Source organism: Gadus chalcogrammus, chromosome 3 (assembly GCF_026213295.1).
Source record: "Gadus chalcogrammus isolate NIFS_2021 chromosome 3, NIFS_Gcha_1.0, whole genome shotgun sequence".
In the NCBI taxonomy this organism is placed as follows: domain Eukaryota; kingdom Metazoa; phylum Chordata; class Actinopteri; order Gadiformes; family Gadidae; genus Gadus; species Gadus chalcogrammus.
Genome location: NC_079414.1, coordinates 727,440 through 748,057, shown reverse-complemented (window position 1 = coordinate 748,057; position 20,618 = coordinate 727,440). Strand labels below are relative to the sequence as shown.

At 42.7% G+C, this 20,618-nt stretch overlaps 1 protein-coding gene across 6 annotated transcripts; it reads right to left on the bottom strand.

Annotated features, from left to right (window-relative positions):
• Positions 1-11,891: 11,891 nt before the first annotated feature.
• Positions 11,892-18,154, bottom strand: LOC130380177 (uncharacterized). Of its 6 annotated transcripts, none has more exons than XM_056587365.1 (11): positions 17,372-18,154; positions 16,070-16,211; positions 15,700-15,937; positions 15,172-15,448; positions 14,905-15,082; positions 14,681-14,757; positions 14,413-14,583; positions 13,932-14,179; positions 13,608-13,779; positions 13,371-13,519; positions 11,914-13,232 (listed from the first exon to the last, which is right to left on the bottom strand). In XM_056587365.1, the coding sequence occupies exons 1-7, from the start codon at positions 17,423-17,425 to the stop codon at positions 14,548-14,550; spliced, it is 1,002 nt and encodes a 333-aa protein (XP_056443340.1). In that variant the 5' UTR covers positions 17,426-18,154; the 3' UTR covers positions 11,914-13,232; positions 13,371-13,519; positions 13,608-13,779; positions 13,932-14,179; positions 14,413-14,547. The 6 variants fall into 6 exon arrangements, 4 of the variants coding, with proteins under 4 accessions (XP_056443338.1, XP_056443337.1, XP_056443340.1 ...); XR_008895198.1 differs by having other exon boundaries at positions 12,000-13,232; positions 16,334-18,154; XR_008895199.1 differs by having other exon boundaries at positions 12,000-13,232; positions 16,350-18,154.
• Between the last annotated feature and the right edge of the window lie 2,464 nt (positions 18,155-20,618).

The window sequence follows — 20,618 nt, the reverse complement described above, 5'->3', positions numbered from 1 at the left end:
GCCCCCTCACGTCTAACAGGCTCGAAATTATACGGCTGTGGGCCATCATAAATGTAATTTGTGGTTCTTGCCACCTCTTCCTCATCCCAGTTAGACGCCATAGTTCTAGTACTAGGCTGAGGCTACCTTCCACCACGACTCCCTACCGTGACGTCACCACCGAACGACGTTAGAAAACACCCGTTACCACAAAAAACGACAAAAACTGACTTTAACGCAATTTTGGAGACATTTCATGAATGCGGTACATATTTTGAGTGCTTTATGTACCCATTAATCGAAACTTCCGGTTAACCTGCACCATAGGCTTTAAGTCATTCAGTATATCTTCTGAAGCAACATCACTGGTTGTCAAAGACACCAACTCATACATATTCTCCAGTTGGAAGACATGATATCTCTGGAATTGGTCTACAACTTGAAATTCATCATCATTATCCCTTCTGATTCTTGATGGAAGGCAGTCTTTGTGGTTGTCCTCATCATCTTCTCCATCATGTGGCAGTCCAAACAGGGATCTAGTGTCCTGTGCTAAAGATGCACGTTCATTGTAGGTGATGGACCAACGGTTTCTAGCGGTCTCATTTCGAGTGATGCCTACCAATCCTCCAGCAACCTTTCCGGTTTTGTTGATGTGCTCAAGGCAAAGATCAAATGGCATCTCGTTCAAGGTGTGTTTGGCCTCTTTGGCTACAAAATCACCATCTAGGAAGCCCTGGTAGACCCATGGTGCTGTCTGTGCAAGATGTTCCATGTCTGCTATGAATACAGCACCCCATCTTGTGTAGTGGGTGTTATCATATGCAGCAAACCAGAGGCCTGTTTCAGGTAGCTGGTTTAACATACTCTGAGTTTAATCCTGCGCTCTGAGTTGGTTGACTCAGAGTTCAGGGTTGAAAAGCAACTCTGGGTTTTCGGTTTCAGAACAGGTGATCAGCGTTGGGTTAATCAACTCTGAGTATGTTCACTCTGGGTTGAGGGCGTGCCTGTTGACTATGAAGAGCCATCATCAATGGATCTCTGATAACATGATCAAACATGGACCAAAAGCGTAGATCCACTTACTTTTCCCCCACGGAATTGGAAATTCTAATGAACGTGTATGCCGAGCAGTTACCCATTTTAAACAAAAAAAAGCAATACCGCCGCGGCAGCGAGAGCGCGAGAGAGAGCTTGGCAGGAAATAGCTGAACAAGTCAATGCGTGAGTCAAATAAGTTAGTAAAATAAATAAAATAAGAGGAAAGTTTAATATCTTCCACTTATTCAATATGTAAATTGTGTGTGTGTGTGTGTGTGTGCGTCAATTTACGCAACCCCGAGTTGCCCCACGAGGACTTGGCAGCAAATGAAGTACAAAAATATAGTTTAAACAGGTAAACTAATGTTTAATTGAAATCAAATCAATTGTGCTGTTTTGCCTGCTCTACCTAATTTAACAGCTATGTTCAACATGTATATATTTGTATACTATATTTAAGCAGTAAATGTAAGTAGTACATTTCCCAGCCACCCCAACACTGCCAATATTTAATAGGATTTAGATAGATTAGAAGGCTACACCTAGGCAAAATGCATTATAAATATATATGTGTCTTCAAAATAGCGCTTACTGAATATTAGGGAAACATTTTCCTCCATGTTAGCAAATCGAAAAAATGCAGAGGTCCGGCCGACTGGAGGGGGTCCACAACCTGCAGCCCTCACAGAGGCTGAGGAGATGGCCCTCAGCCAACAGAGTATGCGTCCTGTGGCTGAGGGCATCCCTGGGGGACTCTGATCCCCCCCACCCCCCAGGATAGAAGTGCCTTTACAGTATAAGAGGTTGGTTATTCAAAATAATTAAATATGTACACGCAACCCAGCGCGTTGCAAATTAGATGGGGCAATATTCTGGCTCAAGTAATAATTGCACTGTCTAATCATCTTCTTCCAGTTACTGATGGCGTCATCGCCCTACTTGAACCAGATGCCCTCACCAACCTCCATGCAATTGTAACAATTCAAAAGATGCAAAAGAGATTTGCATCCAAATTTTGGAACATAAGTTATAAGTGGGTGAGGTGCATACTGGGATACTGTTCCCTGCTCTAAAAACATACCCAATATCAATGACTTTTTTTTTTTTGTGCTTTCAGGAAATAAAAAAATCCTCATAATAAGTAGATTGTCTTTATTAGAACACGGGCTGTGGTGGGACAAGTTATTTATTGAACAGTTTACTCAAAGGGTTTTACTTCAGTGAACAATGCAGATGATTATGCTGAGCATGTGCATGTAGAGAAGAACAGCATCTGGTTAAAAGCAGTACCAGGGTCTTTTCTGCCTTGCATTCTTAAAATGAATTTCTTGACTTGCAGCAGTTATAGGTCCGTGGTTAGTCAGCTACTCTGATCATGGGAAAGCCACAACGTTGAAGTGACTGTAGTACAGAGCGGGTGGGATGCACGGGACGGATCATTCTGCACATGCGTTAATTGCGATAAAAAAAATAACATGGGGGCTGAGAAGGTGGTCTAAATAAATGATAGATTGCGCTGAAAAACGATAGCGCTCGTGAAGAAAATTATCAGGAAATAAAGTATATCCAACCGGGGTCTTAATAATTGTTCCTCACGGAGATTCCTTCTGAGGATCGCAGCCTCTACGTCCACAGGCTCTCGTAGAAAAGGACATGCCATTTCTAACACGGAGAGCTGCCTTCAGCCTTATAGACAACAAACTCAGAGTAGGTCTAACCACCTCCCGAGCAGGTTAGACCCACGGCGTATGTTGCCGCAGCAACTAACTCTCGGTTGCGCTGAACCTGCTACCTGAAACGGAAAACCCAGAGTTTCCACTAACTCAGAGCGAACAAACTCGGGGTTGCCTCAAAACCAGCTACCTGAAACAGGGCTCAGGGCATCATGCTCTTGAAGGCAGACAGGTAAAGCTTCCTGTCACCAAATCTCAGTGCCCGTGTGAATGCCAGGAGAATAGACACAAGGTTCATGTATTGTCGCCAGAAGGTAAATGTTGGTTTGTCTTCATTAGCCTTGTCAAACTCAGCAAGGAGATCCTGAACCTCTCCAACTTTCAGATCAAGATCTTCATAGCATGCTGCACTTTGAATTCTGGGAGACTTTGATCTCCCAGATTTCAGCATTATTTTTGAGATTTCTTCTTCAGGTTTACTTCGTCTGAAAGCAGCAGTCTGGGAAGCATAAAAGGTTACTTTACCATCAAGGGTCTCCTCATTTATGTCTTTGTTGTCATTTGCATGCATCCAGGGATACTAGCATTGACAAAGTTCAGTGGAATGTATACTTCACCATTCTCAAAGTATCGCTTCATAGCCTCATTTGCCATGGTAGTATCTGCTCTCAACACTGACTCATAGCTTATGCTGTGCCCAGCAGCATGAAGTAACTGCACTAAGTCCTTTGAGCGTGTAGCTTGGTGTACAGCAACTCCAATTCCAATGTGTTTTGCTGTTGGTCTTCTTCCACCAGAAGCCAGGAAAATAATGTTTTGAGCAATACTGAGTAGCTTTGTGTGACGGGATTGTTCATTCTCATTTCCTGAGTCATCATCATTAACGCAAAGGAGCCGTAAGAGGATGTACAGACTGTCAGGCACAGTTTTTTCTGCATGATGCTGATCTATCCCTCCAATAACATCATGGGCCCTATTTTAACGGTCTGAAACGCAAGTGGGAAGCGCAAAGCGCAAGTAGCTTTGTGGGCGGTTCTACGGCGCTATCGCTATTTTACAGGCGGATAAATGACACTTGCGTCGCGGCGCAAGTGTCAAAAGGGTTGGTCTGAAGCAGCCTAGTTACCCGTAGGTGTGGTTTGGGCGTAACGTCCAACAAACCAATGAGAGTGCCAGCTCCCATCCCCTTTAAGAGCCATGAGCGCATTTGAATCGGATGAGTTGATATTTTGACAGCGCGTCTGCAGTCTCCGATGAGACAAATGCACATGAATTTCAAACTGCAAATGGCTCAGTTTATTGCCAAATAATATGGCCTAATTCACACATGGAATAAGGGGTTTTCTTCCACAACTTCAGAAATACTGAGTCCTCAAATAAATTTCGGCAAAGAAAACGTATATGATATAACATGTGATATGCGGTAACTGTGGTTCTATTTAATGATATACGCAATACATTATAAACATTGTTTCTTATCAGTATTGTATGCTATCCTAATATGCATGTGTCGCCGCGGTAATATACATTGCCATTGATTGTATTATGCGTTACGTGTTTAGTTTGTGTGTGTTTAAACAGAGCACACACGCGCGCATTCATTCATTCTTTACACTCACTCGCGGTAAAACAATGTTTTTCACGATCAAATACTCATCAATCCTAAAAGTTATGGGCATGTAGGCCTACACGATGTCTCTGTCAAGAAAATATGTGTTTGCTGTACGGTGTTTGCAGATGCATTGATTTAAAAGTACAACTTATTACCGCTGCATCAGCTGTTCTTTCCCAAATAATTTACCAAGAATGTGCGGCTAGGTAGATGGGAGAAGCAAAGTGTATACGCGAGGTGCACAAGCAATCCGTATGCATCGCATGCGCATGTATGCATGCGCCCTTAAAATAGCATCTGAACAACGCGCCACTGACTTTAAACCAGGTATTTCCTGGTCAGTAGCGCAATGGTATTCAGAAACTGCAAAATACCGTTTGCGCCAGAACACGCCTCCTCCTACCGCCGAACCGCCCCTTGGGGCGCATGATCAATCCCTAATTTACCGGCGAGTGGCGGTGGTGGGAAAAGAACGCTCTGCGCCATTTGTAAACTAGCAACGACACATGCGCCAGTGACTAAGTCACTTGCGCCGGATGCAAGATAGGGCCCCATGTCTTGGGGACTCCCTGATGTCTGCCTTGACCTTTACCGACACCCGATAGAGCCAACTCAGTATCTCAGTGTCCTTGTCTGTTCCACAGCTAGCCATTGTCATCCCTTTAGCATCATCTTGTTTGTCATCCATTAATGTCTTCATGTTAAGAAGAGCAGTTCCAGCTGTCATTTCAGGAAATATCATGATGGAATCAGTTGGTTTTAATGTTTGAACAAACATTGCTTTTCCCTGAAGCAACTTTTCAAGCTTTGTCTTGAAACGCTGACCTTTGTATATTCCTGGTTCCAAATCAAAGTCTCCCAGAAATGTACAGTATCTTTCCCAAAGAGTTTTCAACAATTATATTTCAGCTCTGGCATTTCCTGCTCTAAGCTCATCTGCCACTTTGTGTAAGCAAATGGAATATGGATCACCTGCTCTTGATGAAGTGCTCTGATACTTACCTGAGGAACTCTATGTAGCAGATAAGATGATACTTGCCTTCTGCGGCAATCAAGTCATTGACTCCTGCAAGCCTCAGTCGCAATTCTGTGTCTTGTTGAGCTAGATCAAGAATCGTTTTAGATGTGGTCATGACTTGGATGTTTCGAAGTTTGTCATCAGGCTTGTCTTTCTGACCGAAAATATTTTTTTCCCAAGGCACTGAAGGCATCGAACTTCTAGTGGTGATCGGCTGGCAATTGCTTGCAGTATTTAGTGATTTTTTTCACTTTCAAAGCGTTTCTTCAGGCGGGAAATAAAAGTAACATTTGTAAAAGCTGTATAGCATGTTTTGTGCCATTTTATCTTGTCAGTTTCTGTGTCCAGAAACATTCAATTCTCTCCAGAGTATCAGCATACTCTACGTCTTGGTATTTCACCCGTTCATTTGCTCTCAATCTAATACACTTTAGCCCATTCTCAGAAGGATTTCTTAGGGCTTTATCTTGGCTGTATTTTCCATATTTGTCTTGACAAATGAAACATTTTTCCCAATCAATATCTCTTCCTATTTGTTTTTATTTGGATGCTAGGCTTACAGCTCCCTCTGGATCCATGTTATCTCATCTGAAAGGCAAATAAATGTTTCACTACACTAGTCTAATTGGTTTCTGAGTAGATCACTAAAAGGTCATCTGACATAAGCTGAGGGCTTTTCTATCTAACAAACTGGTTAACACTTTCAGCTAGCAAACTGTAAAATTAATGCTGTACAGCAAATAAATTGTAAACATAATATTTCCATTACACATCTGCACAAAACTTAATTTACCTATTAGTAAGTAAGCTAGTAATTATGAAAGTACATTAGCCTAGCTATCTGTCTGGGAAGTATAGCTAGTTGGAAAACGTTTAGCTTACCTTTTTCTGGCAACATTTGATGGTAGAGTCTTGAGGTAAATGTTTTTGTAGACAAATAGACCAAGTTAATCTGTTATGTGATTGTGTGATTCACTCCTTTTAATTTTTTTTTAATTCTGCTGACCCATGCCAAATCACAGCTGGGCTGACACAACAGTGCCCCTTGTGGTGTGATACTCTTGTGGAATTTATTGATTATTATTTTTTAAAGATCATGCTTGCACATAAATTGGATTATATTGCACATTTGCACCAAATTAAAGGAGGTAACATAGAAGAAAGAGGAAGCACTTTGGGGAAAAAATCTGCTTTTGCCACTTTTAAGAATATAGTGTTAAATGGGCATGAAACCTTTTTCTAAACTGACAACGTGGCTAGAACACATGTTTAGGGGTTAAGTATTAATACTGGATAGGTTGTATGCTTGTAACAAAAAGTGTCCGACAAAGTTATAATATCAGTTTTGGCCCCCTGACTACAACGGGAAGTTAGTCATCACATACAGAACATAGACAACAGCAGAGATGCTGGCTGGAGTTGAGCTTGTGTTGATGTAAGAGCCCAAAATGACCAAGACTAAAAATACATTTTCCTTCTGAGGAGAAGGTCTGTAGATGCTGCATTGCTGGGATGGCCAATAGCCATCCCAGCAATGCAGTGCGGTCAGGTGCGGTATGATTAGGTGCGGTTAGGAGCGGCTCGCATTTCCACTGCCGACAGTACCATTATGGTAGGGTGAGGTTAAGCCGGATGGCGATAGCCGTGGCAGCTACGTAGGCATTGTGACATCATAGCAGCCCGACACAGCTTAGCCTGCTAAATGAATTCAATTAAAAAGAAGGATACGACACATTAAAAGAGAGACAATGTAGGACGTCCAAGAAGGAGGGCAAACTTTTGCGCAACATTGTCCTCAAGCTTTCGCTGTTGTCCAGAAATACCTTGCGGGTACTGTGTTTGTTTGTTTTTATGACCCTGTTGCACAAGAAGTGACGATTCTGTCGACCAATCAACGGACAAGGTGTGTAGCTCCAACTTTTCGGCGCCCTTTCAGACCGATTGGTTCCCCAACGGAGGAGTACTGAAAAATAGCAATGGATAATCGTGGCTCATCTAGTTATTTTTGGACTCCGCCTACTTTTGGTGGTGGAAACGCGAACCGTACTGCACCTAATCGCACCTTACCGTACCGCACCACTCAGGGGAAATGCGCATTGACACAAAAACATTAGTAGCCCCAATGTAACACAGAGGCCCTGATGCAACATGGTAACACAGAGGCCCTAATGTAAAATGGTAATACAGAGACATTAGAAGCCATAATGTAACAACGAGGCCCTAGTGTAACATGGTAACAAAAGGACATTAGCAGCAATAATGTAACACTGAGGCCCAAATGTACCATGGTAACGCAGAGTCATTAGTAGCCCTAATGTAACAAATGCCGTGTTTCCACTGCAGGGTGCGGTACGGTTCGGTTCACCTCAGTCCGGTAGGGAGGGAGCGTTATAGCCCAGCTCAGTTCCAAGGTCGTGTTTCCACCGCCGACAGTACCCTTTATGGTAGGCCGGATGTCGATCGCCGCAGCAGCTACGTAAACATTGTGACATCATAGCAGCGCTACACAGTGTAGCCTGCTCAATAAAAACAATGGAAAAGTTGTACGTTATTTTCAAGTTTTTCATGGCGCGTTTTACGCGACATGTTCATTGTAAAGAATAATACCTCAAGGCTACTGTTTGTTTGTTTTTATCCCCACGTCGCCCAAAAGTGACGATTCTGTCGACCAATCAAAGGAGGGGATGTGTAGCTCGAATTCTCCGGCACCCTTTCAGGCGTCTCAGTCCCACAACGGAGGAGTACTGAAGACGAGGGCAAAACGAGTACGGCTCAGTCCGAGTCACGCCCACTTTTGGCGGTGGAAACGCAATCCGTACCGCACCTTTAAGAACCGAACCGTACCGCACCCTGCAGTGGAAACGTGCCATAACCGTGCTCAAATCTGCCAGTGTGAGTGTGGCCAGTCTGGCCAGGCCAGGCCAACTTCGCCACTTGGGAGAGGTGTGCTTCTACGGTAGGCCTACTGGCCGCCACGGTACAGATGCTAATGAGCCGACACGTGCACGGCTATGCAACCTGAGCTGGATGACGTATATACCATGCGACGACGATGGACATAATAAAGGCGACAAGCCTTCTTTCCCATTAAACGGTAAACATGGCGTCAAGCGGTTCAACTGTTGGTTCACGTTGGTCCCATAGAGAAGTCGAGTGTCTGTCAAAGAGCGAACTGTGTTCTCTGTGTTGTTGTCCATTGTTGTTAAAACTCTGACTGGCTTGGTGTCCACTGCATGGACACCAAGCGACCACTGCATGGACGCTTGGTGATGACGTGTTACGACGTGATGACGTATGTACAGGAGCCTACCGTGGCCAGGCTACAGTTGCGACGGCCAACGGCCACGGCCAGATGGCCTAGTGTGAGTGCACCCTTATAAATGACATGCATCAAGAAACTGCATTATCACCTTTTTCATTTTATATTGAAGCATGATCATTACATTTAAGATTGTTGTCAATGTTAGTTGTATATCTGAGCAAATAATTAAATGTCATTCATATGTGGCCTGGTGTTAGATTAATTGAAATGAGACTGAGATTGAATGGGTTAAGTGATGCTATGTGTAACGTATTGTCAGTGTTGTGTTAGTGCAGTGGACATGTGCAAACAGTGTTAATATATTCTACATAGAGACAGACAGGTTAAGAAAATGATTTATGCCCTAGCGTTCACATTGATTCACATTAACAAGAGAGATAACAACTAGCCTCATTACATCCTATTCTTAGATCACAAAATATCTGCCACTTTGTTAAATAAATATGTTTCCCCATACTGTGCTTGTTTTGTTTTCATTTTCAACTTTACCTTAAGGTTTAGTCCGAAAAAACACTATATCAAGTATATTATTTATGCATATTATCATTGTATTTATGTATTTCCTTAAAGTAATAGCTAAATGTTATGGGGATAACGTGAATAATAATAAAAAACATTTACCAGTTAGTAAATGCCTGCTCACCTATCTACCCATCTATCTATCTATTACCTATCTATCTATTACCTATCTATCTATTACCTATCGATCGATCGATCGATCTATCTATCTATCTATCTATCTATCTATCTTATCTATCTATCTATCTATCTATCTATCTATCTATCTATCTATCTATCTATCTATCTATATATCTATCTATCTATCTATCTATCTATCTATCTATCTATCTATCTATCTATCTATCTATCTATCTATCTATCTATCTATTACCTATAATCTATCTACCGGTATTATCTAAATTAAATTAAGGCAATTAAATTAACAAAAGCTAGCTAGACTATGATACACTTTAAACACTCAGTTTACTAGCTAAATTCGATTAAACAATTAAATGCAATACAAATATAAAGTAAAAACAAGTGTTATCTAGCGATCCGTTATCTGTATTATGTTATTTCGTCTTTGGCAACATGAGCGCGAATGTTTTTGGAATCAGTTGTCCGTTGCCTGGCAACGGACAACTGATTGCGTGGGCGGTACAAATTTGGCACCCGGTACAAATTTGGTGTGACAGATGTCATTGAGACAAGGCCCTCAGTGCCACTCAGGACTGTAGGAGGGGTATTTCAGGACGCTGAAGTTGCCATCTGATTTCGCAGCATCCTCATGCCATGGCATGAAAATGTCTCCCGTCTGAGCCCCGCTTCCCGCTGCCGAGGAACCACCGCCTCGGCTCTGCAGGAGGCAGAGGTGCCTAAGCGCTGCCTGGCAACAATCCCTTTCTCCTCCTTGTCACGGTTCAGTCTACTTCACATTGATGTGGACGTGGAAGAACCAGGAACGTCGGAGAACCCAACGCGGTCGTTTGAGATTCATAATATCGGCTCACACAGCTTTTGGCCGTGATAATATATACTATATGATATAGATATCTATGTAGGCTATATGATATTATTTAGATATAGAGCTCCAGGACTCCCGTGTTTTCTAGAATATTTACAGAACACGGCTAAAGGCTGTGTGCGCCTCGCCATTGCGACACTGTAAACAGAGCGCGCCTCCTCCTTGACCCGCCTCGCTCCTCCTCATTTGCATTATAGCTACAGACACCAAAACAGCGCATTTGGGGGAAGCTCAGGCCCCGTCCACACGAAGCCGAAACGGGCGAAACCGTTAAGGCCCATTCACACCCTAAGGTAAATACGGATACGGACCGTTTCGTCCGGTCCCGGAGGTGTTTCGTCCGTCAATGGGTCCGTCGCCTCCGAGTTTATGAATCTGGAGTGCTCCGGTAGAAACGGAGCAATACCACCGGAAATCGAGGCGGCAGTATAGAGTCAAAAGTCTGACCATTCGCGAAAATAGATAGAGTAGAGAATAGAATAGAGTAGTATAATATCTGATATGTATATATATTGTGTTTAACGTTTTATGCTTATATTATACTATATACCTGACCTTTTTATTTTATTGTTCCCCTGCTTTGGCAATGAGTTGTAACTGGTAATTTAACAACATTTTGAGGAGATAATCTGCAGGTTGGTGAGGGGTGTCACATGCCACTGCACACTTTTTGCACTTTTTTGCAGATTTCGGATGACACAAAGCAAAATCATTTCTACAGATGTCATGTTTGCGATTGTCGATGCCGTTAGGTTGTGAAACGACAGTCACTGCCCTCTAGAAGATTGATTGCATAACATCAATAACAACGCTGAAACCAGACGGAGGTATGAAGGGTAGTTACGGAGGCAACGTTTGGGGCGACGGACGAATTTCGTCCGGAACCAGAGGTATGAATCGGCCTTTACGGTTTCGATCTATCCGGTTTCAGAGTATCTCCGTAAAGACGGAGTCAAGTGAAACCGGGTAGATCTGTTGAAACGCTGTAGTACACATTCCAGGCCCATAAGGGGCGCTGCTTCTGCTACAGAAATCCAGAAGAAAAAATAAACAATAAGAAGAAGCGAGCATGCGCATAAAGGCTGAGACTCCGCGGCCTTAACAGTCATTGGCTAGAGAGTTGAGGGGTGGGGCGATGACGTCATGGATTACGGTTTCAGTCGGTTTCAGGCGTCCACACGAATCCAAAACGAAACCGGGTAGATTTGAAACCACCTCCGAGGGTGGTTTCAGAAGTTTACGGTTTCGGTCAGCGGATTCGCCGGCTTCGTGTGGACGGAAGGCCAAACTGTACAAGACCTTTGCGGTTTCGCCATGAAATCAGCTTCGTGTGGACGGGGCCTCAATGTGCGACTGGCTCGGAGTGGCTGTAACTCTGCACCACGCCTGAATTTCCGGAACGTCTTTGAATACTGTGTTAGTGGCCCACTAATACCTATATTAAAGCATCCATGAAATAGCATGTCATGGCACCTTCTTGTCATGGGATTCTTAAAGGTCCCATGACATGCTATTTTATGTATTCTTTAATATAGGTATTAGTGGGCAACTAACACAGTATTCAAAGACGTTCCCGAAATTCAGCTGTGGTGCAGAGTTACAGCCACTCCGAGCCAGTCGCACATTGAGCTTCCCCCAAATGCGCTGTTTCGGTGGGCGTGTCAAGGAGGAGGGTGGGGGTGTGGTCCTGAGCAGGGTGGGGGTATGGCCCTGAGCAGCTTGCAGCCACGTGCGCTGTTTACATCGCAATGGCTCGTAGAAACCCAGTCAAAGCCTTTCAGTTTGACCCAGAATCGAATCCGGATTACGAAGCACCTGAAGAAGTTGGTAGGCTCAGCGGCTACAGCAGGACGTCTCTGAATGGTAATTGAAAATATTGTGTCTGGATACGGTACTTTAGTTGGTTTGTTTATGTATGCGGTTAGTTATTATCATGTGCTAACGCTAGCCTACGTTGTTGGCTTTCAAAGTTGCTGATTTGCTATTGTTACGTTATATTAGCATCTATATCAGTCATCTTTGTAGTTTAGAGAAGTCACTGGCTCATTTAATGGGTTAATTTCAACCTATATTGAAGTCATGTTACACATAACCCATGATTTACTCGTGAAGATATAAGTCTAACATCAGGTTGTCCACTGTCATATGTATAGCTATAGACACTAACCAGAGCCACTATAGTCAGACCTCTGCCATTATTACATCTACCTTTATTTTATGGATAGGTGCCGTTGTGGAAAATGTGCGTCCATGCCCACAGAAGCGGAGAATATTTGCTGCATGGAGATACCGCAGGTAGCACTCTCCACTAAATTGGAAACTACTTTCTCTTCATTTGACACAATGCATAAAAATAAAACTTACCCTTTCCAATTCTAATTAGGTTACTAGAAGACTACGGGAGGTCGAACTACAGCTAACGTGTATGGTTGACCATCCTGGATTGGAGCCAGTCTGCCTAAATGTTTACTCTATTCAAAATGCCAGCCAAATATAGAGCCGACTATGGTCCTCTAAATTTGAGAAGTAAGTTGTGCATTGTTACAGAATTTAATAAAATAAATGAAGTTGTTCTCAATCTTGTGCCTAATTTTGTGAAGATGTATTTATATCCAAGCTAAAAAAAACAACTTAAATAGTTACAGAACAAACCAGCCATAGGAGCATAGTAATATTTATTTTCATAACACAAAGCAATGATAAATCTCTGCAAGACTTAATCTCTGGATCAATTGTTCAGTCGCTACAGGTATCTCTCCTATCGTTCCTTTGTGAGCTGGTGCTGGGGCCACCTGGGACGCCGTATCCGGGATGTGATTCCAGCTTGTGTGGTCCTGCGTATCCACGTTGAGTTTCCTGCTGAGGAAGGCCACTATGTTGGTTTTAAACATCCCCCCGTTTGAACCTTGACACAAGGCTGCTGATGACCGCCTCCTTGTCAGGCTTCTCATACTGTGCCGTTAGGGGCTCTGGAACAGGGATCTCCAACAGGGCCTCGGTGTATGACGTAGGGTTGGGAAAGACTTCCTCAAAAATTACATCCATGATGTCATCAACGTAACCTGTATTGTAAAACATGTTTTCTTTACAAATTGGTTGGGTCTTGTGTTAGTGTTTTTGTATTTATTTGATTTTTCATCAAGAGAAAAACATTTTAGAAATCCAAAATGTGTGTCGTTTGAATTTATTTGAACCCTTACCAAAGGTCTGCTGTGTTTTTTGTGGTTTAGCTCTGCACTCTCCCTTCCTAGCCTTTGCAAAGGACATTTTATAAATCGGTACTCCTTCCTTTGTTTCGGCCTGTGGTCGGTCCACATTGTGATTAGAATGCATAGCAGCCAGGTAGAGTCTGGAAGTACAAGACAAAACATGTTAATATTGACAGATATTTTAGGCTACAATTCCAAAAAGTATTTAGTAAACAAACTTTCTTTAACCTGCACAGCATTCCAATAAAGGGAAAGACAACATTTTTGGGGGCAAAACGAAGAATAACCGCATGGAAAGCCTCCAAAGATGAAGTTCGGTGGTGGGGGCTCAGTTTTGCAACATCCTTCAGCGCCCTTTTATTGGTCAGGAACTTCTCCAACTTGGAGAAAGTTTGAGTTGCTGCAGACAATAAGAAAATATGATATTAGAAAACCATTACCCATACAGTAAAGAATACTACAACCATGTCCTCTGGTAAATTTCTGAAAGCCACTAAATAACTAGTTGTATGTTCACTGTTTTGACATTTAGCCTGTATATTGGTGAAATACCTGCTTGAAGCCATTTACTCCGGTCACTTGTCTGGCGGATCGCATGCTCGCACTTGGGGTAAAGAGGATCTTCATGTACATGGACATCTCGAACATGGTTCAGGATCGAGGTCCACCCGCAATTCTCTCTGGCCCGGAGGTTGAGCCTGCTGCAGTCCAGTATATGTGGTTGTTGATGCGCTTCATTCACTTCTTGAGTTTCTCACCGTCTTTCTGCTTACCGATTGCCAACAGCTTCTTTGAAATACCTACAATGAGAGCAAAGTACTTTCCACTTAGTTGAGACACTCATAAACTGAGTGATTACTCGATTGTAGCATTTGATAATTTCAAAGCATTTCTTACCATTTACTCAGTGTCACAATTTTAAAATGAAGGACCACCAAATGGGAGCTTTACGCAAGCTTCAAAACATCAGGTCCTTCTCACCAAAAGGATATCACTAACAAATCAAAGAAAGGAAAAGGCTGGAGAAACATACCTTTTGCAAAGTGCCAGACATCGTAGTAATGGGTTATGTTTCTCTCCCTGAGGAACTTCTGTACTTGAGGATGACGATCAGTGACAATGCAGTCAAGATGGACGCCACGCGACTCCAGTAAGGCTAGGCTCCTCTTCAGTCCCTCCTTCTCCATATGGGTGCTACCACCAACTTCGTTATAATATAAATATATATTAATAGAATATGCATGTTAGACTTTGAAATTACAACCAATAACCCCTTTACAATATCCATTTTGACAACCCACCTGGACCAACTGAATGTCCACAATGGTGTTAGTATGGAGATCCATCATTGTGTAACTCCCATACTTTGCAGAGTGACCTATTTTGGTTCAAATAGGGAAATTAGTGTAGTAATCACCCTCCAATACTTTGGTATTATGTCTGACTTTATTTAGGTCACTTCTTTTAACTTCAAACAATATTGAACACCTGTATAAAATGCACTATTTCAGTTAGGTATCAATACCTGGAGAGTCAGCTCTCATGTCACCACCAAGTATCACCGTTTCCTCTTGACTTAGCCGCTGCAGATTCGAATCATTTAGGACTTTCCACTGGTGAATAACTGCTGGTTCAATGAAACTTTTGGCATGGCGGCGAAATGTTTCATACCGAAACAACTGTAGCTTCATTGCCTTGAAGACCTTTTGGTGTGGGGGGATAAATAATACATGTAATTAGATCTATATTGAAGCAATTCACAGTCACACATTTACAGTTCCACATCATTTACCTTTTGGATTTTTAGGAAAGATGCACCACTCAGGTACACAGCGGCAGAAAGGTGCAGATTTCCAGCTGGCGTGCTCCCAAGGATAGGCTGGCTATTCCAGCGTCTTCCGAATGTGCAATGGGGGCACTGCTGCTTCACAGACAGGAATGTCCCCAGCCTTTGGGTTGTAACTTCACATGCCCTCGTGCAGACTGGACATGCATTAAACAACTCCATGATGCAGCTCTCGTACACCATGTATTTCTTGCCGTTGGGTGTTGCAGTGGATGAATCTTCTCTATATCAAACCACAAACAAAGGGAAACGCTTTGTGTTAAACTGATTGAGCTTTCACCTGGACTGTACCTTAAACCATCACCCTGTTTTCAGCTAGTTTAATTATTTGCATACACATAATCCTGAAGGTAATACTATAAACAACAACAGCCTCACCGAGATTAATACTTTATGTTTAGAATGCCATACAATTTATAGAAATTATGAAAGTTCTCAAGAGCCACACATACATCTTCACACCCAGTAACTTACGACTTTAGTGTAGAGTCTAACAATGCTGTGATGGAGTCAGACGGATCATAAGTGGAATCCGGTCCATTAGAAGCTTCCAATAAAGAGCTGACCTCCAATGGATTGGCCTCCAGCTCTTCCTCAAGGTCTACCCGAGGTCTTTTGGATGGTCTCCTTATTGGTGTCGATGACAGGCACAAAGGGTCTGCATTCGATGTGCCAACACCGAAATCCTTGCAGAACACAGTTGCCTCGACACCTGTGCAAACAATGAATTTTACTAAGGCAAGTCAAATGAAAAAACACATCATGCAAGCAAAGAGAAATGCTAGAATAAAGAACACTAGTAACTACGTCAAAAGTAAATGTACTCAAGGTGGAAAGTAGATACCTTCACTTTTAATGTGGGTCTGCAAAGTCCTAAAGGATAGCTGTGGGCCTACAGTACGCGTTTTCAAACTTCCCACGTGGTCCGTCTGGCATGCAACATCCCTTGAGAGAGGGAGCTGAATGTAAACAGTCGATGTGCTGGCCTGTGTAGAGGAAACAAGATCCAATTAGTACTCGATTTATTAACCTGCTAACAACCCATTGATTTGAAACTGGCGTGAAGGGGAGAACATGAGTGGGCCTATGTATTTATGAAAATACCAACATTGCATTGCTGATACCTAGGTTACCAGCTCCATTGCCTCGGAAATAGTCCCTCAAAATGCGATGATTCATCCGATGGAAGGTTACTTTTATTTCTAACTTTATTCATTTATGCCTGTTGCCGTGCGGTAGCCTAGCACGAGCGAACTAGAAGGACTGAATGAAATGTGTTGAAAACTGTCTCCAATGATATAGAACACCAAGGCTAATGCTGCTATCCATTTGGATGTACGAAGTGGTAAAGTCGCAAATCTCCCAGCTTTCTTGCGGGATTTCACTGAGGCACGCCCCCTTTCGGTCATAGTATCTCGTCGCTTTCAAAGTAGAGCGAGCAGATCTGTACAACTAGCAAACAAGATGGCTGCGCCCATAGTCAATGGGGATTGAGCTGTATTTTCTTTGCATTTGTACCACGTTGGGGGTTGTAACGTCGATTTTAAATCCTCTTACACACCTGATTTCATTGCTGCTTTAATCCGGTCACCAATGTATGGTCTTGCTTTGCGTGAAATTCAATGTAAAGTTGTGTTTTCAAGCTGGTTTGCCAAAGAGGCTATGTTGCTAATGATGACTAGCCCACTACTACCCCTCGTGGCTCGACAGAAACACGACAGCACTTGTTGAAATAAAAATTGGCGAAATTGGCAAAATATTATTGCAATGTAAAAGGCTTGCAATGTTAATGTTTCTGTAAAGGCTGGCAACCATTATACACTGGATTATTTCTTTTTTCCAAAATAGTTTCTTCTTAAACTCGTCTGACACAAATAGCAAACTGGAAGGCTGGAGTAAGGGAAATACGTCACGTTCTCGCTGAAGCTGGTCGTTCGTACCAGCCTACCATCAAAATGGATAGCAGCATAACTTGGGAATCAGGCCCTGTGTCTCACGCTAGAACTTCTGCGTCACTTAGCTGTTAAAAGACAGCTGTATTAGTTTGTAGTACGGTGAGCATTAGCTAAAGCCACATTCTAAGGGGAACAAGCAAGGTAATCATACACAGTAAAGCCAGAACATGATACAGCGTTAGTTTACTTACTTGTCCGCGGTTTGTAGCTGAGGCAATGAGAGTTGGTACTGATCCAGGCTTCATTTTCAGAAGTTCAGCAAATCCAGCTTTGTATTGTCCCAAGTTGATGAGGCAGTCGTCGGTGAAATGTTTGGCGCACACAAACACACATTTCGGAATTCGTATCGGCGCATTTCCAGCGAAAACTAAATGAACCCACTGGTTCCTCAGAGACTCGAGCCGTTTCTCAATTCGCGTACTTGTGCGTGCTCGTGGACTCGTGAAACGTCATCAGTCGTTGCCCGAGCACTGTTCCAATTCGAAGCACGCATCAAGCGAGTACTGTCGTAAAACCCGGAAGTGTTCTGGATGCGTGCTCGATATCGCCGTTTCACCGAGGCTGTTTCCCAAAGTGAAGGCTGCAGCCTTGCTAGGACGCGTCCTTACTAGTCGCGTCCTATGGAGATGAGACTAGAGTGCTAGCTCGAGTGCTTCCTAGCGTTTGTAACGTCTGACTTTGGGAACGACTTGGTAGTGTGGAAGCGCTTCCGCTTTTTAATACTGCGTGTCCGCTTGTAACACATGTGCGCTTATGAATAAAACATGGCAGCAATCAAGCTGATCGATATTTATTTGACTTTTGTCTGTTATGAATGCGGTCAGTCATCGAGTCCGTAGTACGCGTGCTACGAATTGAGAAACGGCCTCGGATGAAGGAGCTGCAAATGTAGGCCTACTTTGGCCGTTTCTCAATTCCTAGCACGCGTACTACGGACTCGATGACTTGCAAGCACGTACTTGGCAAGTCTGTACTTCAAGCACTTGCGAGCACGCGAGTACGTACCTGCGATTGGAACAGCAGCGGACTCGATGACGTCACCACCTGCTCGTCCGTTAACTGCGCTACGGCCTCATTTAGGCATATACTACTGAACAATATAAACAAATGATATAAAACAAAATCCCAGCCTCTTTCATTTTCAAATAGTATGTAAATATTCTGAATGAATAACAATTGAAAAGATATGAGTGTCCTGTCATGTGTATAAGCTATACACAACACAACCTTACATATATATATTATATATTATTATTTATTATTATTATTATTATATTAGGCCTATATATTATATAAATATATATATAAGTTAAGAGTAACTTAAGTTGTAACTTGTGTGCGTCTTCTCCATATTGTCCGCCCTCGTACTGCTGCGAGTGCGAAATGCATCCTGGGATTTATAGCGGGAGCAAGCACACACGGGCTGTTTCCCAAAAGTGAAGGCTGCAGCCTTGCTAGGACGCGTCCTTGCTAGTCGCGTCCTATGGAGATGAGACTAGAGTGCTAGCTCGAGTGCTTCCTAGCGTTTGTAACGTCTGACTTTGGGAACGACTTGGTAGTGTGGAAGCGCTTCCGCTTTTTAATACTGCGTGTCAGCTTGTAAACACATGTGCGCTTTTGAATAAAACATGGCAGCAATCAAGCTGATCGATATTTATTTGACTTTTGTCTGTTATGAATGCGGTCATGTCTCCTTCGCATGGAGCCTTTGGGAAGTCACAAAAGCTTTGTTGTGGTTGATCGAATTGTCTTTATTAAAAGGAAAATTCATTCAATTTTATAAAACTAAGTGAAATTGTCTGAGAACTTAATTCATGCATCACATTTACAGTACGGTTGATTACTATTATGCAGGGGGGAAAAGACAAAGAAAGAGATGATAAACGTGTATTTATTTGGATATTATTTAACTGATCCGATTCATTCATTCATATATGCCTACAATCTACCAGTGCTTTGAACACAAGTATATCATATAAAATACAATTATACGTTCCTTAAAAATTACAAACATTGCAAATTATCGGTTGTGCATTCATTTTACAACATTGGATAGTGGCACTATCCCTTCCACCGGTAAACATGTTGTGCGCCACCCTAAGGCGCACAAAAGCCTCCATTTGCTGGGCTGACCCTAAAAAAAACGATTCAACACAAACATAAATAGGTATAGGCCTACATAAATAATGTAATCTTGTGAGCGAGTAAATGGACATTGGTGACAATGGTGTTTAAACCCAGGTACGTCCATGCAAAATATAGCAATCATTAAGTTGCAAAAACGTTTGAAAAGTGGCACAGATCTTTAGGCTTGATTATTTGCATTAACATGATGAATCTATAAAAGCAATACGGCACAAAATATTTCTGAAAACTAATATAACTTCACTTCATTTGAACGTGTAGCCTACTGCTCTGCCATTTTCAAGAACCCGCCCAGTGAACGCAGAGGATTGTGGGTAGTTTTGGCTCGTCTAGGATGCAGCGATGCATCCTTGAAAAATCTCGGAATTCTCAAAACCGAAGGACCCGAAAAGGGGGCGTATTTCGAGTGTCCTCAACATTGGAACAGTGCTTGTCGGCGTTCGATGACGTAGCGTCCTTAAAACGGCGGCCGTTGAGCATGCTTCCTTGACATTGGGAAACAGCCACGAGCCACCTCCGATGCATGCTCGGTGAAACGGCGATATCGAGCACGCATCCAGAACACTTCCGGGTTTTACGACAGTACTCGCTTGATGCGTGCTTCGAATTGGAACAGTCCTCGGGCAACGACTGATGACGTTTCACGAGTCCACGAGCACACGAGCACGCACAAGTACGCGAATTGAGAAACGGCTAATGTCTAATATGAGGAGAACTGGCACTCGCGGGTTAGTTCCGGTTTTCTGGACTGGTTGCAGTAATAATCTTTGACCACGGGGCGCTCGTAGGCGAGTCCAGAATGAATGGGAGCCAACGGGGTTTTATCCTCAGAATCCACTTTTCTCACGATGTAATTTTTTGTCAAGTAATTTTAAAGTTGCTATCAAAGGGTGGGGCTAAGATAATAAACTCATTTTTTAAGGTCACGTATCTGTTGTAAAAAGGCGTTAAAAACATGCGATGACGTCACACACTGTAATACTGTCAGAGGTACTGCTTTACGGCAGTTTCTAAAGCACTTCCCTTGTCCCGCAACGATAACACAGCTGTTGGAGGTAAGGCTTTTTTTTTGCCCTAGTTACAGAGTTTTAGTGAGGCTAATGTAAAAAAAGAAATGCGCGAATGTTTTACATAATGTATGTTACTTACAGAGAGTGTTTTTTCTAATCCCCACTAGTGCCGATGATAAAGCTTTTTTTTTTGTAACGATTATGAGCCATTTCTTTCTCCTAAAATAGAAACCTGGATTAGAATCATAATTTTAAGACTGCATCAATTTAGTTTACATCAGTA

Bases quoted from the DNA above. Each gene is read 5' to 3' on its own strand.
- LOC130380177 (XM_056587363.1), bottom strand. From the start codon at position 17,425: ATGAAGCCTGGATCAGTACCAACTCTCATTGCCTCAGCTACAAACCGC. The intron at 15,938-16,069 runs GTATCTACTTTC...TTGTTTGCACAG, and splicing joins GACCCACATTAAAAGTGAAG to GTGTCGAGGCAACTGTGTTC. The intron at 15,083-15,171 runs GTAAATGATGTG...CCACACCAAAAG, and splicing joins CTTTCCTAAAAATCCAAAAG to GTCTTCAAGGCAATGAAGCT.